Source organism: Megachile rotundata, chromosome 10 (assembly GCF_050947335.1).
Source record: "Megachile rotundata isolate GNS110a chromosome 10, iyMegRotu1, whole genome shotgun sequence".
Taxonomy (NCBI): Eukaryota; Metazoa; Arthropoda; class Insecta; order Hymenoptera; family Megachilidae; genus Megachile; species Megachile rotundata.
This window is the reverse complement of record NC_134992.1, coordinates 16,114,649-16,126,183: the sequence shown is the minus strand read 5'-3', so window position 1 is coordinate 16,126,183 and position 11,535 is coordinate 16,114,649. Positions and strand designations below refer to the sequence as shown.

Here is an 11,535-nt window from a genome sequence, read left to right as displayed (position 1 = left end):
TTTAAGGTATATACAATGTTTAACAAATTTTAATATTTTGTCATAGAAATTGATCGATATCGATTATCAGAGATAACAAACATATCATTTTGCATACGATCATTAAATTTTAGTAATCGTTTGCAAATTGGCATCGATGTTTGCCGTAAAATTCGAGATACGTTGTATAGTAAAAAATACTTTGCAGTATATGCTGCGTATTGTACAATGTATAAATAAAATTTTATTACTTTACTGTGAAGTAATATACACGGGAGCCGTCGACGCGTTCATCGGTTCACAGAAATTGATTAAATCGGTAAACTAGTAATTTAATTATTTCAAAAACGTTGATGAAAATTTGACGGTTGCGTTGGTTGAGCAGTCGAATAAACCATGCCGGGTGGTTGTTGGTGGGTCATCGCGTGACTCTGGTGCTGATGAAACTCTGGAGCTCCGTGAGGGCCGTTAAGTCTTACCCGCTTAGCGTTTTGTCCGTGGTTATGATCGTCGTTTCCTTGTTGTTGTTGTTGATTTTGTTGCTAAAATTTCGTAACGTACGTGGGAATAAAAATAATATCGAATAAAGCAATATACTTACATTTTGCTGTTGATTTTGTCGTGCTTTATTTTCAGTCTTTTCCTCTGTGTCGTCGTCCGTCAAAAATTCTCGTTTAGGATACGGAATTGGGCATCCAGCAAATATGCTAAAACATTATAATACTCGTTATATTTACGAACAAGTATTTAATGTTATGAAACGAAATCACATGTGATGAAAAATGTACTCTTGCGTTGGCAGTGGTTCCTCTTGAAAGTAGGCATCTTGCATAGAATGTTCGGACGTTATTCGTTTATTAGGATCCATCATTAATAATTTTTGAAGCTGAAAACAGCTAAATTAGTATTATCGTTCAGAAAGATAATTAAAGTGGGCTAAACATATTTAACGGTACCAAATTAAATGCCTTGCTGTCGGGTTTTATTTTATGTCGGTCCATATATTTTGTGAGTGAACAATTTGCATAACTGTAAAAACATATTTACATTGAACTCGTACTTTAAATGTTTTATAATAATTGTTTTTACGCGGATACTAACTTTTGTCTTTTAAAATCTTTCAATAACGTAGGGTGTTCTGGCATTTTCTTAATATCTTCCCAATCTTTTTCCATAGGAAATCCCATCACATTAAATATCCTAATTATTGAGAAATTGTAATTTTTACTTTAATTATATCATAAATTCATCTGATGCTAAAATATAGCAATTATAGTAGTAACATTTAATCTTACCTATCTAACTGATCATGATGATATGGATTGCTAGTTTTCAAGTCTTCCTGTCTACAATGAAATATAGGTTCAGACGTTAACAGTTCTGCAAATATACAACCAATAGCCCAGATATCTGTAAAAAAAACGAAACTTATAAAATCAGAGACAAATACAACACAACTGTGTCTTTTCAATATGGGTGCAATACCTATAGCTTTTGTATAATGCCTAGCACCTAAAAGTAATTCTGGTGCTCTATACCAAAATGTTACTACAACTGGATCTAAATCTGCCAAAGGTTTTAAGGGAGCATTAAATAATCTAGCAAAACCCATATCAGCAATTTTTACTCGTCCTCTTTCATTTCCTTCTCCCATTACTAAAATATTTGCAGGTTTCTAAAGTATTATAAATATGCAAAATTAATTATAAACAATAGTGTGTATATATATACAGATAATAATGTAAAAATAATTACCAAATCTCTATGGAGCACCCAATTGGAATGTAAATAGTGAATACCATCCAGGATTTGATACAACAAAGATTTGACCATACCTTTTGGTACCATAACAGGCTTTTTATTAGCCTTTGCTGCTCTGTGAAACTTGATTATATGCTACAGACCAAAATAAAAACCTGTTAAATATAGCCTCAAGGTGTAATTAATGATGTTAATAAAATATAGTTTTAAAAATAATGAACATACCCATAAATCGTGTTCAGCAAAATCAAATAGTAACCATACTTTGCGATCATTATGCGATAGGAAAACTCTGATTAGTGTAATTACATTTACATGTTTTAATTCTCTAAGTAACTATAAAACAAATTGATCAAAGTATCTTCAATATAATAGTTAATAAAATAATACATTAAAGAAAGAAAGATAAATACTTACTGCAATTTCACGACACGCGGACATTGAAAGCCCTGTTCCTTCAATTTGTTTAAGTCCAAAATCCTTTGTATCTGGCCGGGATTTTAATTCGCTATCTGGTACACTATTGAAATTTTATCAACACAAATGCACTTGATTATAACAATAGAAGATAAAGGCAATATAATACATAAATAATGTTATATAAACAAAATATTGTATATAGTAACACGATGATTATTAGGCATACTTGAAGAATAGAATAAATGATTTTTCAAACAACAATATACAAAAACAAAGAAACGTTTAAATGATTGATGTATTCCAGTACCAGTAACATGGAACATTTAAATAGAAATGATAGTTTTCTAATAATAAAAGTATAAATTTACAAAATTAAAAAAATTAAAGATTACTTACAAAATAAACTACAAAGTTGTCATTGCATACTATGAAATTTTTGACGTAAGCTAAGAAATACTAACCCTTCCTTCCTACGAGCTTTATAGACATGCCCGTAGGTTCCTCTTCCAACTTTACATCCTTCAAATTCGAAAAGATCCTCGACCTTTGTCCGATCTTTTTGGGTTTTCATTTTAAATTCGTAATCCATCATGTTTATTATTATTGGACAATTATCAACTATAAACAAACATCTTTAGTTTACATTTGCATACAGAAAGTGATCAACTTTTGCTCATACTATATACCTCGCTCACTGTGCGTTATAATACTGTATACATACAAATATATGTATATATACACATCCAATTACATACGTACATAAATCTAGATGGCAGCATGTACATTTTTCGAACGTGGTGAATCGTAAATTTATATTCTATAACCTGGTGTAGTCGTGTTGAGTGATGTTGACGTTTTGATATCAAACATTTCTGCAACAAAAAGTATTCAAACTAATACAGTTGTAGATAGATTCTGTTGTATATATTAATTACATTTATGAAATGGTCCTGATTTATTAAAACTATCAACATATATAGAGTTACTTAAAGAAATTAAAATACTACAATTGTATTGAACTGTAATTCATGATCAATTATTACAATGTCTGCAACAACTGTGCATAAATTTATCACATTTATAGGACTGATGTCAATATTGCATGCAGCTTATTCAGCTGCTCAACGTACGTTCTATTTATTTACGTAAAACTTATTTAATCGTAGGTCAATACTTTTAAGTTTGAATCGTTTGATATTTAATGTTTAATTTAATTTTGTCAAATATCATTACAGATCGTACCTATTTACGAATAACAGAACAAGAATTTACCACGTTACCAATTGATGTAAGTATTAAATTTCCCTAAAATTTAGTATGTGAAGTATATAATTACTAATAAATGGTATTGTTGAATCAGATTTTAATACAGGGCATTGTCAGCTTATTTATGGTTATGTATGGAGTGATGTACATTGCTGGTGACTTCAAAGAAATTCGAGCAGTGGTTGATTTGGAAAATAAATCTTGGGAAACATTAAGAAACCTTCCATCGTTTCAAATATTTAATCATCGGGGAAGATCCTTATCTCCATATTATGCACAATAATGCTTGTGTTAGTAATATTTATTTCAAAAGTAACATAACAGTGTAAGTTTTGTGAAAAATAATTTACTTGTAATGTTGTCATAGAGAATCATGATTCACACAATAAGTAATTTAAATATTTATAATTGATTCAAATTGCAAAATAGGAAACAAATAAGAGGAGACACATTTTCTATATTTAATAGCTTTAAATCATGTATTTAAAAATATGTGTAAATGTACATATACTTTCTAAACACAGCAGTGAAGTACAAATAAACGGAATATGATAATTTCTTTTCTTTTTTTTACCCATATGTTGTATATTTATTTTATGCAAAACATCATCAATGAATGAGTAATAAAAGTGCAATTCTATATAAAGACATCACTTTTTCTGTTTCTTCTTTTCAGCTTCTGCTTCTTTTTCTTTTTCAATTTCAGTGACATAATCTCCAATCGTGTCTGAATCTAACATCTACAATACGTAAAACATTTTTCAATGGCATAATTTTTTTGTATAAACATGTAAATACATATTGAATTTATACCTGTAGTGGTTGGCCACGTCGCATCACTGCAATTTCTAAATTTTTTTTCCCTGATTGTACTACTTCCAACAATGCTCTAATAGCTAGTTTTATGGTGCCTTTCTCTGTTGCTACTTCTTCCGGTGTGTAATATTTTTGTAAAAATTCATGAACAGTTTTGGCACTTCGACCTGTTGCATTTGCCTTTATAGAAAGGAAAAAAAATAATTTTATTTAACTCATATTTCCTATTTGCTGCATAATCAATATTCTCCCAAAAATATACCTTCCATTCATAATAAATGCCTGAAGGCTCTGTTTGATACAAGTGTGGAACACCATCATAATCGAATCCAGCTAAAAGACACGATATTCCGAAAGGTCTTCTACCATTACTTTGAGTGTACTTTTGTTTTAAACCTAGAAATAATGAATTAATTTATTTTAGACACGCATTTACTCAACTTGCAAATAATAAAATATATATTTGCTTACTTGCAATGTATCTAGTTATATATTCCAACGTAACAGGATCTTCTACAGTTAGTCGATGACTTTGACATTCTACCTGTGCACGATTAATTAATACTCTTGCATCTGCGGTTAAACCTTTAAGACAAAATAATTTGTATTAAAGCATGATAAGCTCGTAAACTAATTCTTAATTTGATAGTTTAAAGATTATCTCAGATCGTACCTGCAAATGCCATTACAACATGTTCATCTAATAGACATATTTTACGAACTGTTCTTTCTTCTTGTAACTTTGCAATAGATTTTTTTTCAACTCCTAAAACGACTACATCGTTACCACGAACTCCAACCTGAAATAAAATCAAATTCATAGAAACATCTCTTTTAAGATGAATGAATGGTCACGTCATGATACGTAAAAATTACTTTAATTTTGCAGTTCAAGTATTCTCGAACGTTACTTAATAAAATTACATCTAAACAAAATGTATTTGATCAAGAAAGTGTATAGAATACGGCACAAAATTGATTGCAAACAAAACAGGTTAGATGAAATTTGTCACCGTACCGCTGAAGAACCTTTTCTGACGGCTTCTTGTGCATATTCCACTTGAAGCAAATGTCCATCAGGGGAAAATACTGTTATAGCTCTATCGTATCTTGCTGTCATCGTTTTAAGTTTCTAAAAACTACACTGAACCTATTTAATCCACAAAATGACTTCGCCGTTTTCAAAGAGATTGCTATTCATCCGCAGGTTTGATTCTTCTTTTTACCGATAGAGGGTAACAAGACATGACACGCTTTTCTAACTCGGTATTTCTATAGCATATCACTGTACTGTTCACTCACTTTTTTACAAAATCAAATTAGATTATATTTCAAATCGGAACAAATTTTTAAGTACGTACTATTTAAAAATATTATACGAGTGCATTATCCGTGCATTATTACGTAATTGTATAGATATCACGATTTCAGTTATTAATCCTTCAAACTGTTTTTTATAACGTATATCGCGAAACATTGTCTTTATCTTATGAAAAAGTATATTCGAAATATCGGCTCGAGATAAGTATATTTTCGAATAAAAAGAGTGATATAAAATATAAAAAGTGCATAAATTAAAATATATCCATTTTCATTAGTTTTAAAAGTGCTAGAAAAATAACGCTCGAGCGAACATCGAGTTTAAAAAGGAAAAGTAAATACTTGGGAATAAATTTTACAATTCATAATTATATTTCATGTGATTCAAAGATTGTAGTAAATAATGTTACAATAAAGAAAAAAAGGACAACGTTATTTGGCATCGAAGATGATAAATATAAGAAGATAGCGATTAGGTCGAGAAAGTGATGGTGCAAGATCTAAAGAAACCTATGGACAAAAATGGTTGCTTGTTTCACGTGCACGAGAAGAAGTATGTGTAATTACGATTTAAAGAGAAGAAGACGAAAGAACAGCATTTTGAAAATGCTCGAAGAAGTTAAATGAATTTGAAGTTGCGAACGTAAAAAAGTAGTGGGGATGAACAAATAGAACCTGTATTGTAAGCAGTATAAAAGGCGACGATCGGCTTGGTGAAACGTTTAGTCAAGGTTGAATGCTCTTCAGTGCCATGTTTGTTCACGCAACATGATCGGGTTGGTAAAAAGTTTTCTAACATTTGTGCTTTATCTATTTTCTCACGATCCATTTTCATTCTTTAAAATTTTCTTTTATTTCGCTCGAGCACCTATTTCTCGTAATCGATATTGAAGCGCGTTATCTTATTTCAATGTTGCAGGTAACAATCTAATGGTTAAGCAATTGTACGTGTAAATGTGTCATGTTCAATGATTGTTTAAAAATGTTTTAACTCAGTTTATTAGTGTCTGGAAACATTCAAGCTTTTTGCCGCGATCACGTTCTCCACATATTACGCATTTTACGCAATAGATACACATTATATTGACCGATAACAATTGCATCACTGACCATTACTTTGTCTTTTGAAATCAGTTGCATTACATAAAGAATGTTTCTTTGCAATGTTACGCAGATGTATTATACATAAAATCTCGAAAGAGAAAACACCTCGCTTCGATCGAACACGTTAGTTTTGAACGTAAGCACATTGCTGCTCACGGCGTTACTCCTCCAATTTACAAGCGTTGGATTATCATACATTATCTGCACGAAGTAATAATGTAAATTAAAAGAAAATTGGGGTATTCAAATATCATTATTTTCTAGATAACTAAGCGAATACGAATTTTCTACGTAATGTGTATGTACGAAGTTGCGGCGTCGCTTTGCCGCAATCTTTGATAATATAATATTTTACAGTGCTAATTATTATTGATTCTATTAAGTTCTTCGCTCGTTTTTCTCAGTAATTTTTCGCTAATAATTCTTGGACAATATTACGCGTTTCGTCGAAATTCATAACGTAACAGTTAGAAAAAATGTTTGATATTCTTCGGACTTAGTTATTTCGTGTCAATAATTGACACTTATTCTATCTTCTGCACGAAGGATAAATCGTAATCGAAAGAGGCGAGAAATAAGTTAATCGAGCCAGTGATATAAGCGCTTGTTACGCGCGTCTATTTCTCGCGAAAAACTTTATTACGATATTTGTTGCAATTGGGAAGAAGACAATCAACCTCTTACAAATTTACGAACAAAAGATTCCTTTCAAATGAAAATTCGACTTCAATTCAAAATTCAAATTAAAAGACCTTACTCGAAGAGAACGTAATTGCAATGATGAACTATCGTTTTATAATTACCAATTGAATTCACTGAAACAAAAGTATATTTTACACAATAATTTACATAACATCGAGTAACACGATAAATCGAAATGATCGATTACGGATAGACTTGAAGTACTTTTTCATATTTCTTTCGATGATACAACTTTCAACGAGCAAATATGAACTCGTTGAGGTTCAAAGACTATCGTAAATATTTCTAATCAAATTAAAAGTATCAAGAGAGTTGTCGTCAAAATATACTCTTCACGCGTTACTTCGTTTCGAAGATTAACCCGATCATTCCTTCCTACGCAGACTAAGCAAAAAGAAGATTTTAATATATGGGGTGAGCATCGCTATAATTTTAGGCGTGATCATAGCAATAGTAATCGTTTCACTCGCTCACAATTCAGAAAATAGAAACGACTCGAGTGACGCCTCGTACAGCGGAGCATATAGAAAGGTAATTAATGATCGAACTTATTGATATGGTGCAAAATAAACTAATCGATCTTGATCTTTTGAAGGCTGCGGTATCTACGAATGGACAGGAATGCGCGCAAATCGGTGCGGACATGCTTGCCAGAGGCGGCCATGCCGTGGATGCGGCTATAGCTGCGCTTCTGTGCGAAGGAGTCTCTTCTTTGCACAGGTAACACCCCATCTTTATTTTTCTCTCTTTCTCTGCTTCCCTGAATCTAAATTATTCTTTTGAACATAGTTCCGGTGTCGGCGATTTCTTTTCTTCCGGAATACCAACGTTCAATGTTACAATTAGTTCCAACTGGAAGCGTACGACTTTCGGAGTACCGATTGGATCCAAATTTTGAACTGTTCTGGATGTTCCTTTATAAGGAGACTAAAGGCAGTCAAATCGTTTGAGCATCAAGTACTTTTGCTGAATTAATTCCAACGAGATGGAAGTAACCACAAACTGTCGAGTTCAATCTTTTATTTACCGCGCCGTACCGTCACGCTCAATTTTTGCAGTGCACACGGCGCTTTTTCGTTATCGTCTTCATGTCTTTTACGCACTTCTAACTGTGATATTTTATTTTTCCAGAAATAACAATAATATTTTGCAACCGTTATTGAATATGTATCTTAATAAGTATAGTGTTTTCCAACAACTTACGCTTCACCATAGACTATACAGCAATTAATACATTATAATCTAATCTGTACTTATTATCGTTTTATGATCGTTCATAGTTTGGACTCGATCGATGATTCGAAGGTCATGCGCTTCTCTCGTTGGTAATTTAACAGGATTAGCTTCGTAATTGATAGCATTATTTGGTCCTGAACAAGTAAAATTCGTAAAAAATTCCCAGTTATCTTGATAACTCATAAATCTTCCTCCGAAATTAAACATAACATGTTTCTTGACGAAACACAGCATGGGATTAGGCGGCGGATTCTTAATGACAATTTGGGATGCTCGCACAAAAACGGCAGATTATTTGGATGCGCGTGAAACAGCTCCATCCGCGGCACACGAAAATATGTTTCTAAATGATTCAAGAGCGTCAATGTATGGTAAGTTATATCTTGTTACTATTATCGATACGAACGTGTCAGAAGGATACAATGTATGTTACATTCATACGAATATTAACAAAAGGTGGTTTGGCGATTGCGGTACCTGGCGAACTTCTCGGTTATTGGGAAGCGCACCAAAAATATGGAAAATTGCCGTGGTCTGAATTGTTCGAACCGACTATTTCTCTGTGCGGCACTGGATCACACGTAAACAATTATTTGGCAACTTATTTGTCGAACAAGGAATCACTGATAAGGGCAGAAAAATCAATGGCAGAAATTCTCATAAACCCTGTTACCAATTCAACGTGGAAAGTGAATAGATTCTTTCATTCGTTATCTTGATTCTTCATCTACGCATCGATCGATAATAATAGAAACTGGCTGGTTGTTAGGTAAACGATAGGATAAAAAGACCACGTTTGGCGGAGACGTTGAAATTGATCGCCGAGCATGGACCAAAAATATTTTACAACGGCACTATGGGCGACGTTCTGGTTGAAGAAATCCGAGCCTTCAAAGGAATCATCACGAAAAACGATCTAGAAGATTATAGGTTTGCCATTATTGACAGCTTGTACGAAGTATTCGAAGGCAGAGAGATTAACGTTTAAATTATCCTAGAGTAAGATGGATGAAACCCATCGAATCGAAGATTGGGAATTTAACCGTTTACACTGCACCACCACCGGGCTCTGGAGCGGTTTTAACTTTCATCATGAACGTTTTTCGCGGCTTAATACCTAATGCCGATGTCAGAATCACTTGGCAATATTTAGTCGAAACGTTTAAATGGGCTTATGCCAGAAGAACGGAATTGGGTGATCCAGAATTTGTTAACATTAGTGAGTCAGCATCTTATACTATCTTGGAATCATCAAAGATAATCACATAAAAAAAAATACGCGCATTCGTTACATTGTTTTCAGATAAGCGTGTATGATAAGCGTCTGTCCAACTGTTGTTTTAAACATTACAAACGCATTAAAAATATCCGATATTCGTGATAAGCGATTAATGCCAAAAATAACTCGGAATGTGCGTTATTTTTTTATTTGGTCGAGAATTTCAGATATTCTATTTACTTAACTAGTAGAAAGAGATTAATTACAATAGTATCTTATGAATGAACGCGTTATCGCTGTTCTTTCTAAACTTAACACTAAAGTGCTGATAACTTTTTAGCTTCTTTAATTAACGACTTAACGTCTATCGAATATGCCCGCGCAATTCGAAGGAATATAAAAAGTAATGAAACAAGTAACGATCCAAGATATTACGGTGTCAATATGACTATGCAGGAAGATTCGGGGACCAGTCATGTTTCCGTTCTGGCTCCTGATGGCTCAGCGGTATCCGTAACGTCGACCATAAACCAAGTGTACGTGAATGCTGTTAAATTTATGCTTTCCAGTTTTAATCGCAAATGTACTTTTTATTGTACCGTATTATAATTTCACAGACTCGGCGCGATGATACGTTCACCATCGACTGGAATAATATTTAACGACGAAATGGATGATTTTAGTTCACCCAACAGGAGTAATGGATTTAATCTACCTCCTTCGCCAGCGAATTTCATTCGCCCTAAGAAAAGACCTATGAGTTCTATGAGTCCAACGATAGTTGTAAGTACTGGTTAATAAGTGAAGAAGTCTTTGTATTTGACGAATGTATCGTGTAATCTTCCATTGCGATTACATCGATGCAGTGTACGAACTTACAGACCCGATGCTTTTTCATTTCTTTCTAAAGGTTGATGAAAGTGGAAATGTTCGATTGGTAATCGGTGCCGCGGGCGGCGCGAAAATTACGTCAGCAGTTGCAATAGCAATGGCATTAAATCTTTGGTCAGGGTATAATGTAAAACAAGCGGTTGACGCGCGCAGAATTCATCATCAGGTAAGTGGAAAGTTGTAATTTGATATCAATGCTATTGCAATATTATCCACTCCGCAACGCGATACTAATCGCAAGTTCATTAAAATTACAGTTATTACCAATGGCTATTCAAAGTGAACACGGCTTTTCTCCAGATGTGTTAAATTATTTAGCCAGTATTGGGCATAACGTTACCACTTACACAGGAATTGGAAGTGCTATTACAGCAGTGTCCAGAGAAAATGGAAAAATATTTGCCAGTTCAGACTTTCGTAGAGAAGGAAGAACTGCTGGTTTTTAAACGATCGGTTGTGCTTCGTACTATCGATGAACAGAAATGTATCAATGCGACAAATCAAGATGGTGCATGGACATGTCTTGTTTTTAATTAGAACACGCGACGAATCGTTTCAATAATTGACATTGAACAATAAGAGCCCGATAAGAGATTATTAAAACCGCAACGGTAAATTCTTATACACGTACAAAATACCTGATCATGCTTGTTTTGTCAACTTCTCAGAAAGTATTAATAGGATAAGTACAATAGAGATTTTAATGATAACACGTAGAATAGATGTACGTTGTTTTAAACGTAACATCAAATTCGATTGTTGAATTTGTTATTAGACTATTTCGTGTATTTGTTACAATAAATGTTTCTAAAAAAGGAAAC

At 33.1% G+C, this 11,535-nt stretch overlaps 4 protein-coding genes across 8 annotated transcripts; 2 read left to right on the top strand and 2 right to left on the bottom strand.

Moving 5' to 3' along the window:
- Window positions 1-200: 200 nt before the first annotated feature.
- On the bottom strand, window positions 201-3,032 carry Cdk8 (cyclin-dependent kinase 8). Of its 2 annotated transcripts, none has more exons than XM_003707215.3 (12): window positions 2,920-3,032; window positions 2,622-2,778; window positions 2,158-2,260; window positions 1,966-2,076; window positions 1,735-1,875; window positions 1,465-1,654; window positions 1,275-1,389; window positions 1,081-1,179; window positions 936-1,008; window positions 768-865; window positions 581-686; window positions 201-521 (listed from the first exon to the last, which is right to left on the bottom strand). In XM_003707215.3, exons 2-12 carry the CDS (start codon window positions 2,750-2,752, stop codon window positions 321-323), a joined length of 1,368 nt encoding a protein of 455 aa, XP_003707263.1. In that variant the 5' UTR covers window positions 2,753-2,778; window positions 2,920-3,032; the 3' UTR covers window positions 201-320. The 2 variants fall into 2 exon arrangements, with proteins under 2 accessions (XP_003707263.1, XP_076392251.1); XM_076536136.1 differs by having other exon boundaries at window positions 2,847-2,936.
- Window positions 3,033-3,143: 111 nt separating this feature from the next.
- EMC5 (ER membrane protein complex subunit 5) lies at window positions 3,144-3,981 on the top strand. Its single transcript, XM_003707214.3, has 3 exons — window positions 3,144-3,286; window positions 3,396-3,448; window positions 3,521-3,981. The coding sequence occupies exons 1-3, from the start codon at window positions 3,205-3,207 to the stop codon at window positions 3,707-3,709; spliced, it is 324 nt and encodes a 107-aa protein (XP_003707262.1). The 5' UTR covers window positions 3,144-3,204; the 3' UTR covers window positions 3,710-3,981.
- On the bottom strand, window positions 3,878-5,401 carry Prosalpha4 (proteasome alpha4 subunit). Its single transcript, XM_003707212.3, has 6 exons — window positions 5,261-5,401; window positions 4,916-5,042; window positions 4,714-4,827; window positions 4,505-4,638; window positions 4,240-4,422; window positions 3,878-4,166 (listed from the first exon to the last, which is right to left on the bottom strand). The coding sequence occupies exons 1-6, from the start codon at window positions 5,360-5,362 to the stop codon at window positions 4,077-4,079; spliced, it is 750 nt and encodes a 249-aa protein (XP_003707260.1). The 5' UTR covers window positions 5,363-5,401; the 3' UTR covers window positions 3,878-4,076.
- A 189-nt stretch (window positions 5,402-5,590) lies between these two features.
- On the top strand, window positions 5,591-11,534 carry LOC100878799 (glutathione hydrolase 1 proenzyme). 4 transcript variants are annotated; one of them, XM_003707211.3, is made up of 11 exons: window positions 5,591-6,338; window positions 7,752-7,899; window positions 7,964-8,088; window positions 8,836-8,975; window positions 9,061-9,293; window positions 9,374-9,534; window positions 9,603-9,823; window positions 10,164-10,359; window positions 10,441-10,606; window positions 10,734-10,880; window positions 10,972-11,534. In XM_003707211.3, exons 1-11 carry the CDS (start codon window positions 6,331-6,333, stop codon window positions 11,158-11,160), a joined length of 1,734 nt encoding a protein of 577 aa, XP_003707259.1. In that variant the 5' UTR covers window positions 5,591-6,330; the 3' UTR covers window positions 11,161-11,534. The 4 variants fall into 4 exon arrangements, with proteins under 4 accessions (XP_003707259.1, XP_076392246.1, XP_076392248.1 ...); XM_076536133.1 differs by lacking the exon at window positions 5,591-6,338 and having other exon boundaries at window positions 7,765-7,782; window positions 7,850-7,899; XM_076536131.1 differs by lacking the exon at window positions 7,752-7,899.
- Window position 11,535: the final 1 nt, after the last annotated feature.